Here is a 22,461-nt window from a genome sequence, read left to right on the forward strand (position 1 = left end):
TAGTGTTAGTTTAAAACTGTGAAGATTTTGATTTTTCGATTACAAACTAAAAAAGTACTTGAATTCTTAGGCACTTCAATGTATGAACTTGTGCAAATGAACAAGGTCGGCCCTGAGATTTTGAAGGCCCGAGCTAAGCTACCAAATAGGAGCCCTTTAATTCTTAGGCACTCCAATTGGTTGTAGGTTCATATACATTTTATTTTTATAGTAAATACTCATTAATTTACTATTATATCGTGCTCTTATTTAATTAATAATCAACAATATGCTAAAGTTTTAAGAAGGTGTTTGGACCCAAAATTACATCATCGGCCCGTGCAATCAAGGCCGTTGAGTAGGCATAGCTCTCAACCGTCGGATAAAAAGGCAGAGATAATTTTGTTATTAAAGGATAATATTATGGTTTTTATCATAATTATCTTTTAATGATTTATCTCGACATCTTCTTATGAAAGAGGGAAAATATATCTCCAAGCTGGAAACATGCAGCACAATTCAAAGTGATATGGATGTTTGGCGTGTGGATGTGGTTTGGATCGGTTTTAGTTGACAGATATGCATGCATGTGATAAGGGTGAAGTAAAAATGGTGATATGCTTTGAAAATGAGTCTACATGTGTTGGTGATAAGATGGCAGCAACTGCCTTGCTGACAATTAACATTGGGTGTTTTATACTAAATCATGCACATTGGTATATGCTTTTGTATTGTGGGCCATCATATGTTTTTTTTTATGGAGCCAGATTCATTTAACAATGGATATTTGGAACAATAAGAAGTTTAAGTAGGCGTAGGCTTTTGAGAGTTTGAGTTTCAGTTGGTTTCTACGAAATCATCAAGGCCACGCCAAGCGGGATCATGCATATTTGAAAGAGAATATTCCTATTATTTTGCAACTTACGACGACAATCTTACGGTTATAGAGGCAATGGCAACATAAAGGCGGTCTTTCGAATTCAACACACAAACTGCCATGCACAAACTCTTGCTCTACGCGAAACCTCTCAACAACCTTGAGATTTTTATTTTACTTTTTCGCCAACACATCTTCAGTTTGGATAAATAGCACTGTGAAGGCAACCGGTGAACATCTTCACTTTGGATAAACAACACTATAACCGTAGAACCATTCGACCATGAAGCACCTTTAGTTTGGATAAACAGCATTGCTCCGAGACCGATTGATTACCTATCCAAGTCTCGGTCAAGAAGAATTTTCGAGTCCTTACTAGTAGAGATCATCTCATCAGCCTTCTCGATGAAGTGAGGTGTTACCAGGTTACTACATTCGGCACCCTAAGAGCCGAATTTGATATTGAACTTCGTAGAACTAACAGCCTTGTCTTCAGGTTCTAAAACCTGAAGGTCGAGACGTGTTCCTTTCTCGGCCGCAGTCGTGAGATTCAGAAGTCAATAGTGCGCCCAATGCAACATCAACTCATTTTACTCACCGGTCAAGCTCGACCGTCGAGTTGGCATGCCCCACACACAACCGAAGGACATAGTTAGCTTTTTAATTACTCGGCTTGTGCGCCACGTAGACTTGATAGTTTTTAAGATCAACAGAAGGTAAAGAGCAATAAAAACTGATTGACAAATTTAACAAATTTAATAGCGCCAATTGATCATCTTGTATTCTTCTTGAAATCAATTTCACAATAACGAATATTAGAATCATGAGATGATTGATAATAAATTATTGAAACAGAGAAGATATAGCAAATAAGATAAGGTAGCTGGCATTTGATAGCGATTTTGCTTGTAAAACTACACTTTTTGTCCATCCAGAAGAAACCCATTCTTCTGTTACATGTGCTTTGTGGACAAGGATTGTCTGCCCTCCACATCAATATCTTAACCTCATAGATCTGAAACATTGTCACCGTAGTGTATTGTACATATACATGATTGTTTTGAAGTAACATCATCATTTTGACATATTCATGACGTATGCTTATCTCGCCGACTAGAGTTTCAGATTCCTAACCAGGCAGGCATAAACGTGCTTACAGCCTAAAAGGCCTTAACCTCATAGATCTGAAAACACATTTCTGTCGGAGAAATTGTCAAGAATAAGATACGAACTAGAGTTTACTCCGGGCAAGATACCTGAGATTTTTAGCCGTTAAAGTCATTGAATTCTTGACCAATGATCTAACAGCTAAGTTCACATTGTATAACCGAGGCACACTACAGAACGTAGAAAAAAATAATGGGGATTAAAACGCTTCATTGGGTAGAGGGATAAGTGACAAAACAATGAGAAAAAACACATCAATTGTATTAGAAATGCAACTTGCCAATGTGCACAACAACAAATGAACATCGTTGCTACTCCACCGCAAAACCACCTCTGTGTCTGTCAAATCTTATTAATCTCTGCGAGCAGAGGTAGCAAAACAACCTTGAAAAAAAAACCCCCACAACCTTCCATATGTTTTTTTTGACACCCCCGTTAACCCCTCATAATCATAAACTACTAATGACACATTCTTCAAAGAACACGAAAATATAAAAATACTAATAAAAGAAAACCCAAATGGCGCAATGCCTGTATAGAGAGAGAGAGAGAGAGAGAGCGAGAGCAGCAGAGGCTTAATTCAATTCAATGTTTTGATTCGAAGGGGTGAAGACTGAAGAGCCACCATTAAAGCTTTAAGCTTGGGGCTTGTCCCACTTGAGTGGCTTGACAACCTCCCAGGTGAAGTCGGGGTCATCCCTCCCGAAGTGTCCGTAGGCGGCGGTCTTCAAAAACCTTCCATTGCCACCCCTCTTGAGGTCCAGGTTGATGGAGATCATGCCTGGCCTGAAATCGAATGTCTCCTTCACAATCTTGAGGATCTCCTTGTCAGGGATCTTTCCGGTGCCATAAGAATCAACAAACACTGACAAAGGCTCGGGCACACCGATGGCATAGGAAACCTGCACAATGCACCTCCTTGCAAGTCCATTGGCCACAATGGACTTTGCAGCCTGCCTCACAATGTAGGCACCACTCCTGTCCACCTTGGTTGGGTCCTTGCCTGAGAAGGCACCACCTCCGTGAGCACCCCATCCTCCATAGGTGTCGATGATGATCTTGCGGCCGGTGAGACCAGCGTCACCATGAGGGCCCCCAATCACAAATCTGCCAGATGGGTTGAGATGGAAGATGGTCTTCTCATCAAGGTACTTCTCTGGGATCACAGGCTTGATAACATGCTCCTTGAGATCAGCGGCAATCTCATCGTTTGTCACGGTCTCATCGTGCTGGGTTGAAATCAGGACGGTGTGGACGCGAATTGGGACCATGGCACCCTTGTCATTGAAATACTCAATAGTGACTTGGGTCTTGCCATCAGGCCTCAACCAGGCACAAGTGCCGTTCTTGCGAACCTCAGTGAGCTTGGCACCAAGCTTGGTTGCAAGGACGTGGGTGAGTGGCATGAGCTCGGGGGTCTCATCAGTAGCATACCCAAACATGTGGCCTTGGTCACCAGCACCAATTTCCTCAGGCCTCTTGGAGAAATGACCATGGACACCTTGAGCAATGTCAGGACTCTGCTGCTCAATGTTCACAAGAACCTTGCAGTTGTCGGCATCAAGACCCACATCGTCTGATACGAAACCAATTGTCCGGCATGTGTCACGAACGATCTTCTCATAGTCCACATTGGCCTTGGTGGTGATTTCTCCGAAGACCATGACCATGTTGGTCTTGGTGCAGGTCTCGCAGGCGACCTTGCTGTCGGGGTCTTGTGTGAGGCAGGCATCGAGCACTGCATCGGAGATCTGGTCACAGAGCTTGTCTGGGTGACCCTCATTGACTGATTCGGATGTGAACAAGAAGGTCTCCATATCTTACAATCTGAAAAAAACACAATAGCATAGCACATAGTAAGAACATGAAAATCTACAAGGCCACACAGTTATCAATTCTTCTGCAAACAAAATCTAAAATTTCAACACATGCAAAACAAAATACAGATCCAAAATTCAAAATACGACATGAATTACTAAATCAACTGCACGCATAAACTGCTACCAGATCTGCAATGTCAGAGTCCATTTCTAAAATCTTAATGGCCAACGGTAACAATTCGAGAAAAAGCAACTACTTTCCAATAGATTTGCTAAAAATAATAAAAACCCAGATCCAAATTTTACCAGATTTAACAAAAAATTCGATCTGCAATGTCATAGTCCACTTCTAAAATCTAAAACTCCAACAGTCACAATTCTAGAAAAGCAACTACTTTGCAATAGATCTACTAAAAATACCAAAACCCAGATCCAAAACTTTCCATATTTCAACAAAAATTCAATCTGCGGTGTCAGAGTCCACTTCTAAAATCTTATCCAAACGGTAACAAATCGACAAAAAGGCAGCCATTTTATACACACAAATTAACAAAACTCCAGATCCAATTTCCACGTATTTCCCCAAATCACACACAAAACGATTCCAATTCCACAACCACCAACTCCAAACAACAGATCTAAAACCCAAATTCAAACAAAACGAGACGAACTGGAAACCCACAAGGGAACAGAGACGCACCTGGGAATCGAGAGAGAGATAAGGGGGAGAGAGTAGCTTGAGTAGAGGAAAAGAATGGGTTTTTGTGGTTTCCTCCTCAAGCGGTTCGAGGAAGTAAGGGTTTTGAGGTCCCAATTTATAGGGAATGTGGGTGGCCCTCCACACCCCCCAAGCTGCATAATTTGGGTTAGATTCATCTCGGTCACGTGGCAAGGGAATCAAGGGGATCATATTTAATCTCGGCCGTCGGTGGGGGTGAGTTGTTGTGTAAAAATTAACAGATCTCTCTCATCAATGTCACATGATCAAGTGATTTCTTGAAATTTGATACAACGGTTAAAATTATTATAATTTTTAAAAAGATTTTTGTATTTAATCATTAAATCAAATTTTAAAAGTTCAAATTATTTGATCCGTTGATTTTGATGGAAAAGATCCGTAAAGGATCTCTTTCCAAGATTAAAAAACGAGGGATTTTTGAGATGGCCGGAGGACGCGTTTACCGCGCATCCCACCAACCCCAGCCTGTAGTGATCAGTCGACGGTTTTGACTAATCACACCCTTCGTTTTTTAGTCGATTGGCCAATCAACCCGTTGGAAATCTAACTGCAAGACCACAATTTAGTTGGAGATGGTTGTAACTGACCGACGCCTCTGGTTTGAAACTTTGTGTTGAACATAATTTCTGTTGTGTCGTGTTTGGTTTGATATTGTTTAATAACTTCGATCGTATTGTGTCGTGTTAAGTCGTACTTAATTGTATTGAGTTCAAACTCATTACGAATATAAGACATATATATGAATGAATTACGAGTTTAGTATGAAAATTGGTGCAGAACGGCTCAATGTGAGCTCACTACAATGTTTGGTTCAGAATGATATATCTTATATCACAAACTTGTTGTTTGAGTCTACTGATCTTATCAAAATATACAGTCCCGAACACCCCGTGAAAAGCTTAATTTCCAAACCAGAACACCTTTACGTGCGAAGTTTGGTATTTTGTTTGGTCCTATTTTCTGAACAGATTGGTGAGAATTTATATTGAAAGATTTAAAAGTTGAGTTGGGTCTTTCTACTACAAGGTAAAGGCTTTGGCTTATTTGGGGTTTGTATCATTTTCTGAGTATGGGTGGGTTGGTGAGTTTGTGATTTGGTATTCCATCGTTTTCTATATAATCCTATCTTGATTTTTTTTTAATTTTTTTTATGGTACCACCACCAACCCCCACCAAACTTAGGTAAAAATAAATAAAAAATGTTACTTTCAACTGTTTAACTAATTACGTATTTATATTCGAATCTCGTGAATGACGAATTCAATACCAAATTAGGCTGCCCATTGTATGACTTAGCCGAACTCCCACTCCCCTTAATGTAAAATATCGATGTACTAAAAAAACTAATTACGTAAGGACATTGTTATTGGCCAGTTAAAAATCTCGTTGTGTAGTTTTCACAAGTGTATTTTTTTTTTAAATATAAAAAGTTTAGAGTGGACAATGAGAGTTTTGAAATGTTAATAACAATTCTCTTAAGAAATTTAGTTTAAATACAAATCCAAAATAAGTTTAAGCTCAAATACCTTATTTTTAGTTTAGATACTAGTTTAAAAGTTAAAACTAACGCCCAACCCTATTATCATAAGGCCATACAAGGCATTTTACCTTCCCAATAAATTGCGACTAACCTGCATACGTAATATTTCTTTTAGAGAAGTTAAAAATTGAACTGCGTTAATCGCTTTAGGGCATATGTCTAGTTTTCAAGGACCTTTTAAAACCCGAAACGCAAAATGATTAACCAAACACTATCAAACCTTTTAAAACCGTAAGCCCTCAAAGTCTATCATAAGCTCTAAAGGGAACTTATAAGATCTCGTTTGGATGTATTTTTAAAATGACTGAAAGTGTTTTTGGTGAAAATATTTTTAGAACAAATTTTTAGTAAAAATGCAAGTGAATCCTGAAAAAACACTTAAAGTGCTTCCTGAAAGAAGCACATAAATGATCATTCTTGTAGAAAACACTTCAAATGCTTTTGGAACCTAAAACAATTTTCTTTAAGAACACTTTCAGTTATTTTAGAAGTACATCCAAGCGAAAGATAAAACTCTAAAAGAGTTAAGTTTGAGGATAATATGGTAATCTCACATGTCTTTTTTAGTCATTAATCAGGATTTAACTATAATATATACATGTATGTAATATAATCTTCATCTAGATGGTCATCGATTCATGATGATTATATTAAATATATATTCACATAACTATCTTTTTATTTGACTATCTAACGATGATTGTATTAAATATCCGTAAGCATTGTAGTTAATTTCCACTAAATGTATTTTTACTAAAATATTTAGTTAGTCTTGGTATTCTTTCTTAAATATAGTGTTTTCTTTTTAAAACATATGTTTCATTTGGTATTTAATTCCTTTGTCCTAATAGGATCAAACTGCTATGAATCTAAATGCTGAGGCAAAAGATACATTTTTCAAAGGGTGTGCTTTCCACGTATTTTTTTTTACTTCTTTCACACACTTTGTTAATTCTGTCATTTGATCTTCTTTAATTCATCCGATCCGATTGACGAAAATTAAAAAGATGTGAGAGAAGTAAAAAGGGGTGTGTGAATATCATACCCCATTTTTCAATTGTATACTATTTCAGTCAAAGTTCCTACAGAACCACCCCCCAATAAAAAAATCAAAGTCAAAATTTATAATTCATTGGTCATGTTATCTATTTATAATATAACACGTAAAATAATATATCACGTAATATTTTCTAATCGTATCACAATTTTCTTGAGGCAAATGGGACCGCAAGTGGCAAGTGTTGCAAAAGCATGGTCCAATTCCAATCAAACGTAAGCGTGGCTTCCTAATAGTGCTATATTATGATAAGCAATGTTAATTATATAGAACATGCTCTATTAAATCTACAAATTGCAATCCGAAAAAATAATAAATAAAAATAAAAGCTTTGCACATGAGATGTCCTGTGGACGTGTTTAGTGCTGACCTAACGCATATAATTACTCTACAAGGACGTGGCACCGTGATTGTATTTCTTGTTCTTTTTTGTTTTAGGCCATTTCATTTTCTCAATTAATTATGTTTTGGCTTAAAACATAATTAAAACAATAGCTTATGTTGAACAAAGAATAGTTCCTTATAGATTATCGTGGAGGGGAGGGGGCTAGTGAGGCCTTCAAAATTTAAGGGCGTGGAGTGGAGTGACAGTACAATGACAAAGTACATATGAACAAATCCTCCCAAATAATTTTTTTTTTTCAAAAAATCAATTTCAAATTGAAAATAAACGATAAAAACTTATATGTTTTTATTCAAAATGGTCTGTGAAATTGACATAATTCTGCATTTTGGTCTTTGATATTTAAAATAAATAGAAGCGTGGTCTTTGAGATTGTCCACCATCAATCATTTTGATCATTCTATGAGAAATCTTTATTAAATTGAGGATATTTTTGCCAAATCAACATTTTCATTTGAATTGGTGGTTTCTTCAATCTAATAGGGATTTTTGACATAATGGTCAAATTGATTGACCGTAGACAATCTCATGACAATTTCTATCGATTTTAAATTTCAATAACCAAGGTAAGGAGTTATGACAATTTATAAGACCATTTTGGCTTAAAAGCCAAACTTGTATATTAAAAAGTTATATTGTGGGTGGAGTTAACAATTTTACAGAGGGAGAGAGATGGGGTTTTTCTCTGTGGTGATTTGTGGTTAATGGAATGTTTGGGGAGATGGCGGGGACTAGGGAGAGGTAGTGGATGTGACTTAGGATAAGGGTGAACAAAGAAGAGATGGGTAACTTTCGGGTACTGACTTTTCTTCTATGTTAAAATGATCTGATTGGCCATTTATTACTACAGTCTAGTGTATTTCTCTTCACTTGTAAGTGAGAGGTCTTAGGTTCGATTCTCGCCAAAAGTGAATTTGAACCACAAGCCCATTTTGTTAAAAAAAAATTAATCCGATTGTAATTAAGTTAAAATTTAGGTAATTTAGGCAAAAAAAACAATAAAAACTTTACTATTTAACCATATATCAATGATATATTTTTATTAATTAGGCATAGGCCAATGATAAATGTCACATAGACTTTAAGTGACTATAAGTACTTGGAATTTGACTTTTCTATCCATCTTTCCTTATCTTTCTTTATATTTTAACACACGTTATGTCCAACCAGCCCTTAACTATCTCCTCTTCACTTTCTCTTCTCTCTCTCTCTCTCTAACAATGCAACAAAGTGTTTGAATCCATAGAACAGGAAACCAACACTGCAATGCAGTGTTGGAATCATATAAACTTTTGAATATCAAAGTATAATCACAGAACAGGAAACAAACATTGGAACATAGTGTTTGAATCCATATAAACTATTTGAATATCAGTGCACAATCACAGAATATGAAACAAACTCTGCGTTGCAGTGTCTAAATTTACAGATCGGAATCACCTAGACTTTTAAATATCAAAGTACAATCACAAAACAAGAAACAAACACTACAATGTGGTGTCTGAATCCATGAAAACTATTTGAAAATCAATGCACAATCATAGAACATGAGACAGACACAACAGTGAAGTGTTTGAATCCACAGAACAAGAAACTGATATTGCAACACAGTGTTTGAATCACAAACTTTTGAAATGAATGTACAATTACAGAACAAGAAACAGACACTACAACACAGTGTCTGAATTCACAAAACTTTTTTAGTATCAATGTACACTCGTAGAACACAAAACATACATTGAGTTGCAATGTATAGATCTACAAAACTTAGAATTTAAAATGGAGCACATAACCTAAGAAAATGACCATGAGTAGTGACGATTAGACTAAACGACATAACCACCATGAATAAACATACACAGAGCCAACAAATATACCTAAACAGACTAAACCTGTGATATGCCTAAACAATTTAACATCCAAACAAGCTCAAATTCAAAACCAAAAGGTGTTGTGTGCAAATTACACCAAATTTCTCAAAAACACAACTCAAATAACCTAAAACGTAAAAATTGAAGAACAAGAAGAAAATAGGAAGAAAAAAAAAACTTGAATGTAATTTCTTAGGCGCAAGTGCGAATCGTTCGTCGGAATAAGGACAAAAGTATGAAATCATTTCGAGCGGCATAAAGTTAACAAGGGAGGTGTTGTGAGGCTAAAAAATGGAGGTTGAAGGTGGTGGGAGGCAATGGAGGTTGAAGTCTGAAATCGTTTTATGGCTACGAGGCTATTAAGGTTGAAGTCTGAAAGCGTTTTGTGCAGTTTACAATGAAGGAGATGGAGAGGTTGAGTGTTGTAAATGACAATGGCATGAATTGGAACTTTTATTTGATTGAGGTGTTTTAATGTAGCTTAAAGTCTCATTGACCTATTTATAATTGAAATAAATTTGATTGACATATTATCAATATCATAAGACCTACTCCAACCCTTGAAGTAAAACTCAAATTTTGGGTTCTAAACTTACCCTAACTTGCTCCAACCTTTGGGGCAAATATGAGTTAAAATCTAAAACTCATTTATGGGGCAAATTTAGCCCTGGATTCCCCTGGGTTAGTGAGGCTAACCCACCATATATGTGTATTTTTTTAGTTTTATATTTATAAATTTATAGAATCCAACGGCTAAGGAGTTATGACAATTTATAAGATCATTTTGGCTTAAAAGCCAAACTTGTATATTAAAAAGTTATATTGTGGGTGGAGTTAACAATTTTGGGGAGGGAGAGAGATAGGGTTTTTCGCTGTGGTGATTTGTGGTTAATGGAATGTTTAGGGAGATGGCGGGGACTAGGGAGAGGTAGTGGATGTGCCGCAAGATAAGGGTGAACAAAGAAGAGATGGGTAACTTCTTCTATGTTAAAATGATCTGATTGACCATTTATTACTACGGTTTAGTAGTATTTCTCTTCACTTGTAAGTGAGAGGTCTTAAGTTCGATTCTCGCCAAAAGTGAATTTAAACCACAAGCCCATTATGAGACTAAGTTCACCCCATCCTTTTAATGTAGATAATATCATTTGTTAAAAAAAAATTAATCCAATTGTAATTAAGTTAAAATTTAGGTAATTTAGGCAAAAATCAATAAAAACTTTACTATTTAACCATATATCAATGATATATTTTTATTAATTAGGCATGGCCAATGATAAATGTCACATAGACTTTAAGTGATTATAAGTACTTGGAATTTGACTTTTCTATCCATTTTTCCTTATCTCTCTTTATATTATAACACACGTTATGTCCAACCAGCCCTTAACTATCTCATCTTCACAGTCTCTTCTCTCTCTCTCTCTCTAACAATGCAACAAAGTGTTTGAATCCATAGAACATGAAACCAACACTGTAATGCAGTGTTGGAATCACATAAACTTTTGAATATCAAAGTATAATCACAGAACATGAAACAAACATCGGAACACAGTGCTTGAATCCTTATAAACTATTTGAATATCAGTGCACAATCACAGAATATGAAATAAACTATGCGTTGCGGTGTCTAAATCTACAGATTGGAATCACATAAACTTTTAAATATCAAAGTACAATCACAAAACAAGAAACAAACTCTGCGTCGTTAGGGGGAGATAAACATGCGAACGTTCCTGTAAAACATTGCTAATTGTCGTGGTATGCTCCCACTATGTATCATTTAGATCCCCGCACTGTCCAGTCTGAAACTAAGGTGCAACGAATTATAAATCTTCAGAGCATTGCTCAAAGCATGTCAGGTGCTTTTAATGATCTAGCAAAGGTGACAAGATCACATATACCCGCTGCAAATGCACCTGCAAGGATAGATGTACCCCGAAGGTGGGGAGGCCACATCTTCCATGCAATAAGGTACATTGGAGGCTAGCCAATCATCTGCTCCGACCCTGAACCGTGGTAGACCCCTTGGTTTGAAGGATTCACAACCCCGGAAGAGGAAGATGGCACCAACTAGTGACCCTAGTTTGAATCCGACCATCGCTCACTAATTCGTTCCAATGCATGAGGTTATTCTAGATTACAGTGATACTTCAGACGAAAATGCCAAACTTTTGAGAATCGCGAGACTTAGGTCCACTACGCAGTATTAGATGAGGTTTAGAATAGGAAAGAGATGATCGTTGACTATGCATTCGTGTACTTAGTAACTACTGACATCATGCTTAGCAATGACATTGAACCACGTTTCATCGATGAATGCCGACGTAGAACCGATTGGTCAAACAGGAAACAAGCAATCCAAGTCGAACTCAATTCGTTCATGAAACGTAAAGTGTTTATACCTATCATTCCTACACCACCACACTTGAAGCCCGTTGGCTACAAGTGGGTTTTCATGAGGAAGCTTTATGAGAAGAATGAAATAGTGCGATACAAAGCACGCCTCGTAACGCAAGGCTTATCTCAGTGTCCTAGGATTGATTACGAGAAGACGTATTCCCCTATAATGGACGTTATAATGTTCCATTACCTAATCAGTTTGGTAGTTTCCGAAAAATCGAATATGCAACTTATGGACATGGTAACCGCATATCTCTATGGGGATCTAGATACGGAAATTTTCATAAAAGTTCTAGACCACGGAACACTCTCTCAATCAGGTTGATGAGGTTACTCTACGGATTGAAACAATCCGAGCGGATGTGGTATAACCGTCTGAGTGAATGTTTGACAAGTCAGGATTATGTGAACAACGAATTATGCCCATACGTGTTCATAAAGAAGTCACATTCTGGATTTGCAAATGTTGCAGTTTATGTCGATGACATGAACCTCATCGGGATTCCTGCAAAGCTTGAGGAAATTGCTGCACACTTGAAATCGAAATTTGAGATGAAAGATCTTGGGAAGACTCGATATTGCCTCGGTTTGGAGATCGAGCATTGTTCAGATGGAATCTTAGTACATCAATCGAACTACACCCAAAAGGTGTTGCGTCATTTTAATGAGGATAAAGCTAAGCCTTCGAGTACACCCATGGTTGTTCGAACTTTAGATGCTATACGAGATCCTTTCCGTCCAAAGAAGGACGATGAAGAGATTTTGGAACCTGAAGTTCCTTACCTAAGTGCAATTGGGGCTTTATTGTACTTGGCTCAGTGCACTAAACTTGACTTCTCTTTCGCTGTTAATCTAATGGCAAGATACAACAATGAGCCCACACGCATACACTGGAATAATGTTAAAGATATTTTCCACTACCTCAAGTGTGAAATCCCATTCCTGGATTTCATTGTTATAATTTACGTATTTGTATTATTGAGATTTTATATTATTTTTCGAGAATTTATATTAATTTATTTGAATTTAGATTTTAATTAAACTAGTTACGAAAAGTGAAGTTTGAAAAATTATTATTTATTCGTTGACCTTTTGAGGTCACAAGTAACGTTTTCAAATATATCTCGAAACCACGAAAGTAGGCGAAAGCTGTTTGCGAGTCCAAATTATTACGGTATAGTTGCGGACGTTTGAAATCGTTTTACTAAACTATAGGTTATAAATTAATTAAAACTCTCATCATGTGGGAATGGTAACCAATCAAAGTTGATGGACCATTCAGAGAAAAAAAAGAAGCAAAAGAAAAGAGTAAGGGACCAATTAAAAAGGAGGGAGGTTTCTTAAAAAAAAAAAAAAAAAAAAAAAAAAAAAGAGGATCTAATTCTAACCCGTTTTTTTTGGGGGGGGGGGGGGGGGGGGGAGAATGGATTCGTTAACCCACCAACTTGACCTGCTTGTATCTCCTCCATCCGAGCTCCGTTTTGGGTGATCTTGGTGTCCATGGAAAGCTCTTGACGAGCCCTACATCTCTATAGTGTTAGATTTCCCTTCTTTTTTTTTCCATCTTTGCAATTCAAAGCCACAAAGCCCACGACTTTTTTGGCGGTTTTATCATTTTTCCGGTGATTCCAGCAACTATTTCCTTTGAGTGAGGTATGGAACTTCATCTACTCTTCATAATCTTCATGTTAGTATGCTTAGTTTGTGCTTTCGTGTTCATTTTAGAGCTGGGTGTTTAGAACCCTAGAAATCCGGTTTTCTCCGGTGAATTTGGACGGTTTCCGGTTAGAATTTATCATCGGCCTAATTGTGAAAAGTGTTTCCCTTGTTGAGCTCTAACTACTATGTAAATTTGAGCTCTTTTAGTTAATATTGAAAATTCGGGGTTTCTAAACCCTCCACCTTGGCTACCACCGCATGTGGCGGTGCGTGGGACCGTCCATGAGTGTTGTCTAAGTACCAAATACCTTCTAGTGACCCTGTGAACCTATGTCTAGCTCGGTTTCCCGAAATTCAATTGTTTGGTGTGATGATCAAATTGGACCGCCCTTTGTTTGTGTGATTGACGACAATCCAATCGTTGGATCATAATGAAATTTTAGTATGTTATTCTAAAAGCATAATGTGGAGTTTGGGAAGTTATGGATTAGAAATCCGATGTGCGGATCTTTAGGATCGAATTACGTAGAGTTGTGGACCCTATCGTTGATCGAGAGTTGATTTGTGGTCAACATGTCTCGAAACGTTCTAAATAATAAAATTAGTACTAAGGGACAAATTGAAGTCTAGTGGGCCTATATTGGTTAGATAGTGACTTGAATATATGAGATATGATTATTATTTTAATTTCTTATATTGGTACCATTTGTGAATATGATTTGGTCTTATAAATATGATTTCTATTGAGATGTGATTTTTATATATTTAGCCATAGATCTATGCTGATTACATATGATTTGGCTTGTGTACTAATGATGTTTGTGATATATATGTGTTTAATTATCTTTTTAATAATGTGAATGATAATTATGATGAATGTTATGACAATTATGGGATCTAATTATTGTTTGATAATTATTTGGATATGATTGCCAACTGAATACCGATTTGAAATTGGCATTACTACCTAGTATGTGATAGGGATGAAAGTCAGGAGATGAGTTAGGTACTTTATTAGATTTTTTAGTAGAAATAGTAATTAGGGGAATTCCTTGTGCTGTGCTTCATATGACTAAATGCTGGCTGATATGGGGAATCGATAGCGTGTATACATATAATTAGGTATAATGTGTGATGATGAGACCGCACCATGTAGTAGTGGTACATGGATGGTTCTGCTTGGTATATCCGCGATGGGGGACCATACGTATGCTAGAAGTGATCATGCTTGGCATATTCGCAATGGGTGATCACTACCTAGAGTTATATGATACAGTCCTACTTGGTATATCCGCGATGGGGGACTGTTAGGGGTGATCATGTTTGGTATATCCACGATAGGTGATCACTGTCTGCACGATAAAATTAGGCTTATGGTTCTGCTTGGTATATTCACGATGGGGGACCATACGCATTCTAGAGGTGATGATGATTAGTTGTACTTGATACATTTGATAGGCGATCATATTTAGTTTGGTTTCGTTAAGTGGTCCGGAACCCGAGGTTGTTGGATTTCGTAGAGTGGTCTGAAATCTCATTATTTGGAGAAATATGCTTGGCCTAACTGCGTCACTCTAGCCTTAGTTTTATATATATTTGTGTCAATGGTTTCGAGAATCTTGTGAATTGAGTTAGAAAAGATGTTGGACGTATAGGTGACTTCTTTGAGATTTTCTACAATTCGATTATGATTTCATAAGGTATGAATTTAGAAGATATGGGAATGATTGTTATTACTTTGATCAAATTCATTAATTAATGTGGGTAGAGAATGGTTTTGTGTTTCATCGGTTCTTAAATATGATGTATGTTGTGAATTGTGATATCATGATGAGACATAATAATTTATATGTAGGATGGAAGAGAAATCATGATTTCATGAGGGTTTGTTTTGTAGCCTGAGCCCAAGAATTTCATGTTATCAGGTAATATTAAATGATTGAGGAATGCTATGCTTTCTGCTTGAACTCAGTGGGATAAATGTCAAATTTTGTGAATGGTGAACTACGAGTGACTTGATCCCTATTGAGGGTATGTAGGTAGTCTAACGAGGAGGTTAGATGCAGCCATAAAGTATACAAAAAAAAAAAAAAAATACTACCCAAATTCTAGGCATGAGTTGAGCTTGAAACATATATCGGAAACGGGGTATGTTAGATATACTAGTTTTTTATGACGTCACGTGTCGGTCCTGGACGTAGGTCGGGATTGGGGCGTGACATCAAGGGTACAACAGATTTGGGCTTGTTCTATACCCGCTAATCTTCGAGTATTGTCGCCCTCTATGGTCATCGGATTGATTCTCATCTTGTTAGTTACGCAGATGCTGGATATCTGTCTGACCGGCATATGACACGTTCTCAAACGGGCTATGTCTTTACCGTTGGAGACACTGCTATATCTTGGAGGTCTACCAAGCAAACGATAGTTATGATTTTGTCGAACCATGCTAAGATTCTCGCCCTGCATGAAGCATTGCGTGAGTGCTTTTGGCTAAGAGGAGTTATGGGACACATTCGAAGTATTAGTGGTCTTATATCAATCGTAGACCTTCTTACGACGATCTTTGAAGACAATGCAACATGTATCGAGCAGTTAAAGAAAGGATATATCAAGGGAGACACCACCAATCACATAACGCTAAAGTTCTTTTACTCACACTAGCAACAGCAGCATCAGAACATTGAAGTCAAGCAAATCTGTTCCCAAGAAAACCTGGCCGATCTCTTCACCAAGTCTAGTTTTCAAAAGCTCGTCCAAGGAATCAATATGTGTAAATTACCTGAGTTGAATCGCTTATAGTTCTCTTATTTAGAAATTATGTCTAGCTCATGGGAAGTATCTAGAAGCATACTCACATGATCTTGATGTACTCTTTTTCCTACGATTAGGAGTATTTTTCCCACTGAGTTTTTGCTACCTAACTAGGTTTTAATGAGGCACCCATCCTGGGATGATCATACTCTGTTGAGTTCACTACTTTCGTCTTGTTTGACGTTTGTTTTAGACATTATGCATACTTCTCAACTTTCTTCTTAGTCTATGGGTTTTTCCCATGCCTTGGGTTTAACATAGCGAGGTTTTGTGAGTTTTACTACAAATGCATACTTCAAATAAATTTGAGACTCGTGATCACCCATTGTGTCGATGACTTCATCAACTATTCTACCTTATTTGCTGAAGATTTGGTGCGATGATTTGTTGAGTATTTACACACTCAAGGGGGAGTGTTGCAGCCATATTTAGAATAAGAATGTGACTCTGTAAATCCTAGTAGATATGAGAATGTATCTTATATTCCTATTAGAAGTAGGTTACTTATTAAATGTTGTAATCCTAAAGGGAAAGGTTTTTACCTATCATACTACTATAAATAAAGGCATAATGAGGTGAATCAAATACACCTCACAATTAAATCACTCTCTCTTCTCCCCTCAATATTGCCGGACCCCTCTCTCTCTCTAAACCCTAAATCGTTCAATCAAATACACATACAACAATGTTTTATTTTTAATGTCAATTATTTATTCGCTTATTATTCTTGTCACATCATATCAAGTTAAATGAATTTCCATTAATATGACATCAATATTTCCTATTTTACAACATACATTTTTTTTAATTTTTATGCAGGGCCCCTGATATGGACCTATGGGCTTGCTCCATTTGCTCGATTTCATGGATGACTTTCTCAATCTCTTGCCTTGCTCATGAATCCATCCAAATGTTGACCTAGTTCAGATCTTCTAATTTTGTTAGAGGAGATTCGGAGTTTAAATTTCACGAGCTATATTGCTTGATCAAAGAATGGGGCAACAAATACATTGAGAGAAGACCAAGGTTTCAACTTGGATAGTGATATTCATACCCATTTTTACCTCTCACAGGTCATTGTTAATTTTGTTTATTGATATTTTTTAATTTATTTGATTCGACAATCGAAAACTAAAAAGACTAAAGGATATAATTTCTTGTTTTTGTTAAAGGCATGGGAAATATTCTGTTGAAAGATACCATATCCTTTCGGATCGGGCTGAATCCGGCCCACTAAAACCCGCAGACCGCATAAAAAGCCGAAAATCTCGGCCCAAAAACGACCGAGCAACGTATCGGTTGTTGAGCAAAGGAACGCCGAAGCTTAAAGCAACAGAAAACGACTTGTGAGGTGCGTTTGTGAGCGGTGTACGTAACACTTGTAGCTTTCTCCTCTTCGACACGTCTTTCTCTCTGTCCCCCCTCTCTCTCCTCTCTCTCTCTCTCTCTAAACTTTTTCTATAAAATTGGAAGAAAAAGAGTCCCAAAGTTTTGCTTTGATTGATTCGTTTCAGGCTTTTTTTCAGACTCTCTCTCTTCTCTCTCAATCTCAAAAAGGGAAAAAGGTTCAAGCTTTATGGGGAAGATCCAGTCCTTCAAGCAGGAGTTCTCATTCGGTTTGATTTTCCCTCCTCTATTTTCTATTCAATAATTTATGGAAAAGGTGCGAAATTGTGATTTTTTTTTTGTGTGGTGCTAATTATTGGGTATTTTTGCTTTTGGTTTAGATGAACGAGTTGAAGAATCGAAACTTATAATTTCGAAATACCCAGATCGAGTTCCGGTGAGTTTTCAATTTTCTGCAATTTTTAGTTTTAATTTTCTGTGATTTGTGTTTTTGTTGGAAAAATGTGAATTAGAAATGCCAAGATTGTGGGAAATAATATGCTTGTAATTTGAAAAATTGAAATATGTTCTTGTTGATGCTATTGGTTAACTAGAATTTCTGGATTTGTTTACGCGTTTTTGCTTTGTTAAATTATTAATTTATTATTTTATTACAATTTGACTTTGACCCGATTGAGAGATGATAACATTTTAGTGGCTGAAAGATTTTGATGGATGGATGCTTAGAAATGGCAAATTGTTGGTTTGTCTGTTGAAAAAAGGACAAATTTTAATTCCTGTGGATTACGTATGTGAAGAATGTCCGTCATTTTCTTTTGTACAGTTGTTGATGTGTTATGCGGGTTTGATCGCTTTCAGGCAGTTTTTTCCAAAACTTTTGGAACATGGAAGTAAATTAAACACGATGATTCCCATTGTCACCCCCGAGAGCTGTGTATTACTGATCGATGTTTTTTTCGTCGCGTGTCGTGTATAGATCTGACAAACACGGGAGGAAGTGATTATTTTAGGAAGATTTTATGTGAAAACCGTGTACAATCATAGAGCGGCTTAATTTGAGTAGAAGCAACACGGTTAGACTTTATTGGAAGATTTGTTGCGAGCGTTGATACGATGTCAAAACTGACGAGGGTGTTCTTTTTATGTTTTTCTGCAGGTGATCCTTGAAAGATATTCCAGGACAGACCTGCCGGAAATGGAAAAGAAAAAGTATGTTTTAGTTGCCACAGTTCTCTTCTGTTAGGAACAAACTTAAATGCTATATCCCATATGGCTTCATAGTTTCAGATCAAAACTTGCAAATAACACTTTCTAGCATCCAGGACTTTTGATATTCAGTAAAGTTTCCGTCTCTAGGTCCTTCCTCCTAGTTTCTTTGGCATACTTGTAGGAATCCTGACTATATAACTTTTCGTTCCTGAAAAACAGAGAGCTTGGCTTCTGTTACTTGCTCTGTCTCTGTGTTCTGAGGATCTTTTGACCTTTTTGCTTGCTTTTCTGTCCTTTGGTAGCAGATGTGTGGTTGGATGAGTTTCCCTTATCTGCAGTTTAGTATAATCCGAATGTAGATAATTCAAAAAGTTGGTAGAAATTGGTTTACTTCGTAGACAATTTTGGCCTATTGTTTATGCGTTCGCACTTTAAGGAGAATAACCTCTAACCCGTGTTTCCTTGTTTCATCTAGATTCCTTGTTCCTAGAGATATGTCTGTCGGGCAGTTTATCCATATCTTAAGCAGCAGGCTTCACTTGACTCCGGGGAAAGCTCTTTTTGTTTTTGTGAAGAACACTTTACCTCAAACAGGTAAAAGAGCCTGTTAACCATTCGGCTGGTTTAGCGTCTGCATCATTTTCGAACCTTCTAACGCTCTCTTTTATCTATTTCATTTACAGCCAGTCGCATGGATTCCATCTACGAAACTTACAAGGAGGACGACGGTTTCCTGTATATGTGTTACAGCAGCGAGAAAACCTTTGGTTAACCTTGCCATCTCCTCCCCTAATCATCTAATCGCCTCGTCCATCTCAGTGACTTGTAAGTATTCATTGTTAACTTGTTCTCAATCCGAATGGGCCCGTGAGGCGTGCTTCACTCTGTATTATCATGTTCGTTGTATATTTGATTCATTGTGAATTCTGTAAAGTTGGTACTTTTAATAATGCAACATTTACCAATTCAGTATTGTCTCGTTTTTCTTTCCCGTCCCAATATATTTCCGAACTTTTCCTCCGCAAACTACCAGAGTTGTCGAATTGAGGTTGCACTTGCAGTGCCTCAAAAGTATGTCCCGGTGCTTTAACCGTCCTACCAGAGTACCTCCATTCATGAGTGTATTATACGCGGCTAACACCAAAAAAAAAAAAAAAAAAAAAAAAAAAAAAAAAAAAAAAAAAAAAAAACAAAAATCATAAACGTTGCTGATGTAATATCGACGTCAACCTTACCCGCTGGCGCAAGCGGGCATTTGGGCAAGCTTTGCATGGCATTTTCCAAGCCCTTGCCCTTTGACAATGAGTGAAAATGCTCTAAACCAAGATCTAGCAGTGAAAAAGTCTCGTGTATTCTATTTCTATGCTCCGCTGCACAATAAAATTTTTGAAGGAAAAAAGAAATCGAAAACAAGAAGAGCATAAGAAGAGTAGAGAATGATGTATTTATTCACCATGAAGGTCGGAAGCAATACTTCCATACACAGGACTAACAAGTCTAGCGAATATGGTTTTAGCACCTTATTTGACATTTTTTAGTATTTTACGCCCCAAAGTTTCACACAGCAGACATTTATTACTGTTTTACAATTCGGCTACAGTGCACTAGTAATTCCATGGACGATGACCTCTGCCTCGACGATGCATGTATCCTTCGACACAAGCCCCATGCTTGCCTGATTCAAAAATCCCAGTGTAATGAATCTCCACCATCCCCATTCCGAATCTGAGGCACTGAACCAATGATTTGCTACAAGCACCAAAAGTATTATCAGTTTACAAGTATTTTGGATTAAAATGCACACATAGGTTGCAAACTTTTAATAAAAAATAAAACTAAGTGGCAGTAAACAGATTAAATTGTCGTTTGTGTACGATTTATCGTCCTCTTAATGTTACTCAAAATATTCAGTTGCTTTCTACTAGAAACAAGAGTCTCAACATCCCGCAACATTTCGCAACAACCAACCAAAAAGTTGTGAACATTTTCAGTGGATTGCAAGCAAAAATTCTCGATATCAACTTTCCACTGAACGAGAGTTCAACAATAAGCATCACCATCGTCGTTGCCATCGCGATTCAAATGCCACGAAGAACTCGAGCACCCGTGGTTGTCCATGGGGTGAATTTCATTAGGGGGCGGCAATAAAACCACCCTTTAATTTTAAAGTTTGTAACATGTTCAAATCCTTATTTCCTCATATGATTATGTAGCAACAGGAATAACGAATCTTTACCTTTACCAAACTGATGCCTGCCATTCACCTGGTCTAGGAGGCGTAGGGTAAACTCTGCATATATTTTACAGCCAGGAGGAAGAGATTTCGGTTCGGCTAACGCCAGATAAAGTGCCAGATGGGTACCAATTCCATTGCCTTTTCCCTTGGGATAGAGCTGCATCTTCCTGCAAAGCAACCAACATATTTACAAAACTTTTACTTGACTCTGCTTAAGTTTCCGATGTCTTTGAGAGAAATTTCTTATACAGGAAGCGAAGTCTAACAAGTTCAGGGTTACATACCATTTCTGGTCTCCGGCAGTGAATACTTTTGAGTCGTAGGATTCGCCGACTAGCTTTGAGAAGTTGTCAATCCTCCAAATATTCTTGTACATAACAGGATCCTTTACCATCGATAGACACTCTCCTTTGCCTGTCATGCTCTCTTTAGAAACAAAGACCTCCGCTCCGAACACACAGTTGTCATCAATGAGGAATCCATTGGAAGCTTCATTGAAAACTTTGTGCGAGAGAAATTGATCGAATCCCCATTCGGGTTTCAACCCATGAAAGCACCTTTCCTTTTCTTCTAAGCAATGCACAGGGAAAACATATAAGAAAATGAGACGATGCTTCACAATTATGAGAACTATAAGCTTGTTTATATTTGTGAATTGAAGGAAAGTATTAGTACCTTGAAAAACAGTGTAGTTCCCATTGTTCTGATCGAGCAAAAACAACCTGAAAACAGCATACACTTCCGATGAAACCTGGAGAGCATTTGATCCTGACCTTACCAAGTAGAGAGAGATGTGTTCTTTTACATTCCTGTTCTTGTTTCCATTTGGATAGAAAACCAGTTTCCTGAAGCAAAACAACAAATTATAGTACTCTAAATTAAGTAGCTCGAAAATAAGAAGAAAATACCAACAATTATTGCAAAGCTTACGAAAAAAGAATAGTAAGAATTTGTTCTTAGAAATTGAGAGAAAGGATTGTACCATTTGTGTCCTCCGGCTTCAAAGTCCCCGGATTCGTATTTCTCCACTGATTTTTTGGTGAGCAATGAAACCGACTGGATTTTTACCGTGTAATGAGTTGGCGGTGCATCAGAAATTTTTCTCAAAATCCCTGAAATAAAATTTGTACAATAGTTACTGCTTTCAACTCCAGCACAATCAAGCAAACAGATAGAGCATCTTACCATCGAAGATATGACTAGTCATGTCGATAAACTTAATTTTCAATGATTCGATTACAAAGAATTCAAATGGTTTTCAGTTGCAGAACAAAATATGTTTTGCCGCTTTTATAAAGGAAATATTAAAGGTGTTATTCCTAACTTGAAACCTTTTTGAA

The 22,461-nt window shown here is 37.2% G+C and overlaps 3 protein-coding genes across 5 annotated transcripts; 1 reads left to right on the forward strand and 2 right to left on the reverse strand.

The window, feature by feature from the left end:
* Nucleotides 1-2,263: 2,263 nt before the first annotated feature.
* Nucleotides 2,264-4,709, reverse strand: LOC126596202 (S-adenosylmethionine synthase 2-like). Its single transcript, XM_050262715.1, has 2 exons — nucleotides 4,544-4,709; nucleotides 2,264-3,850 (listed from the first exon to the last, which is right to left on the reverse strand). Exon 2 carries the CDS (start codon nucleotides 3,838-3,840, stop codon nucleotides 2,659-2,661), a length of 1,182 nt encoding a protein of 393 aa, XP_050118672.1. The 5' UTR covers nucleotides 3,841-3,850; nucleotides 4,544-4,709; the 3' UTR covers nucleotides 2,264-2,658.
* A 12,231-nt stretch (nucleotides 4,710-16,940) lies between these two features.
* On the forward strand, nucleotides 16,941-19,854 carry LOC126595169 (autophagy-related protein 8i-like). Of its 2 annotated transcripts, XM_050261553.1 has the most exons (6): nucleotides 16,941-16,946; nucleotides 17,867-17,945; nucleotides 18,057-18,112; nucleotides 18,833-18,885; nucleotides 19,361-19,479; nucleotides 19,569-19,854. In XM_050261553.1, the coding sequence occupies exons 2-6, from the start codon at nucleotides 17,906-17,908 to the stop codon at nucleotides 19,655-19,657; spliced, it is 357 nt and encodes a 118-aa protein (XP_050117510.1). In that variant the 5' UTR covers nucleotides 16,941-16,946; nucleotides 17,867-17,905; the 3' UTR covers nucleotides 19,658-19,854. The 2 variants fall into 2 exon arrangements, with proteins under 2 accessions (XP_050117510.1, XP_050117509.1); XM_050261552.1 differs by lacking the exon at nucleotides 16,941-16,946 and having other exon boundaries at nucleotides 17,703-17,945.
* Nucleotides 19,855-20,313: 459 nt separating this feature from the next.
* On the reverse strand, nucleotides 20,314-22,461 carry LOC126595176 (BTB/POZ and MATH domain-containing protein 3-like). 2 transcript variants are annotated; one of them, XM_050261562.1, is made up of 6 exons: nucleotides 22,307-22,461; nucleotides 22,104-22,233; nucleotides 21,797-21,966; nucleotides 21,406-21,688; nucleotides 21,122-21,288; nucleotides 20,314-20,634 (listed from the first exon to the last, which is right to left on the reverse strand). In XM_050261562.1, exons 1-6 carry the CDS (start codon nucleotides 22,326-22,328, stop codon nucleotides 20,480-20,482), a joined length of 927 nt encoding a protein of 308 aa, XP_050117519.1. In that variant the 5' UTR covers nucleotides 22,329-22,461; the 3' UTR covers nucleotides 20,314-20,479. The 2 variants fall into 2 exon arrangements, with proteins under 2 accessions (XP_050117519.1, XP_050117518.1); XM_050261561.1 differs by having other exon boundaries at nucleotides 21,406-21,691.

Source organism: Malus sylvestris, chromosome 13, assembly GCF_916048215.2.
Source record: "Malus sylvestris chromosome 13, drMalSylv7.2, whole genome shotgun sequence".
Taxonomy (NCBI): domain Eukaryota; kingdom Viridiplantae; phylum Streptophyta; class Magnoliopsida; order Rosales; family Rosaceae; genus Malus; species Malus sylvestris.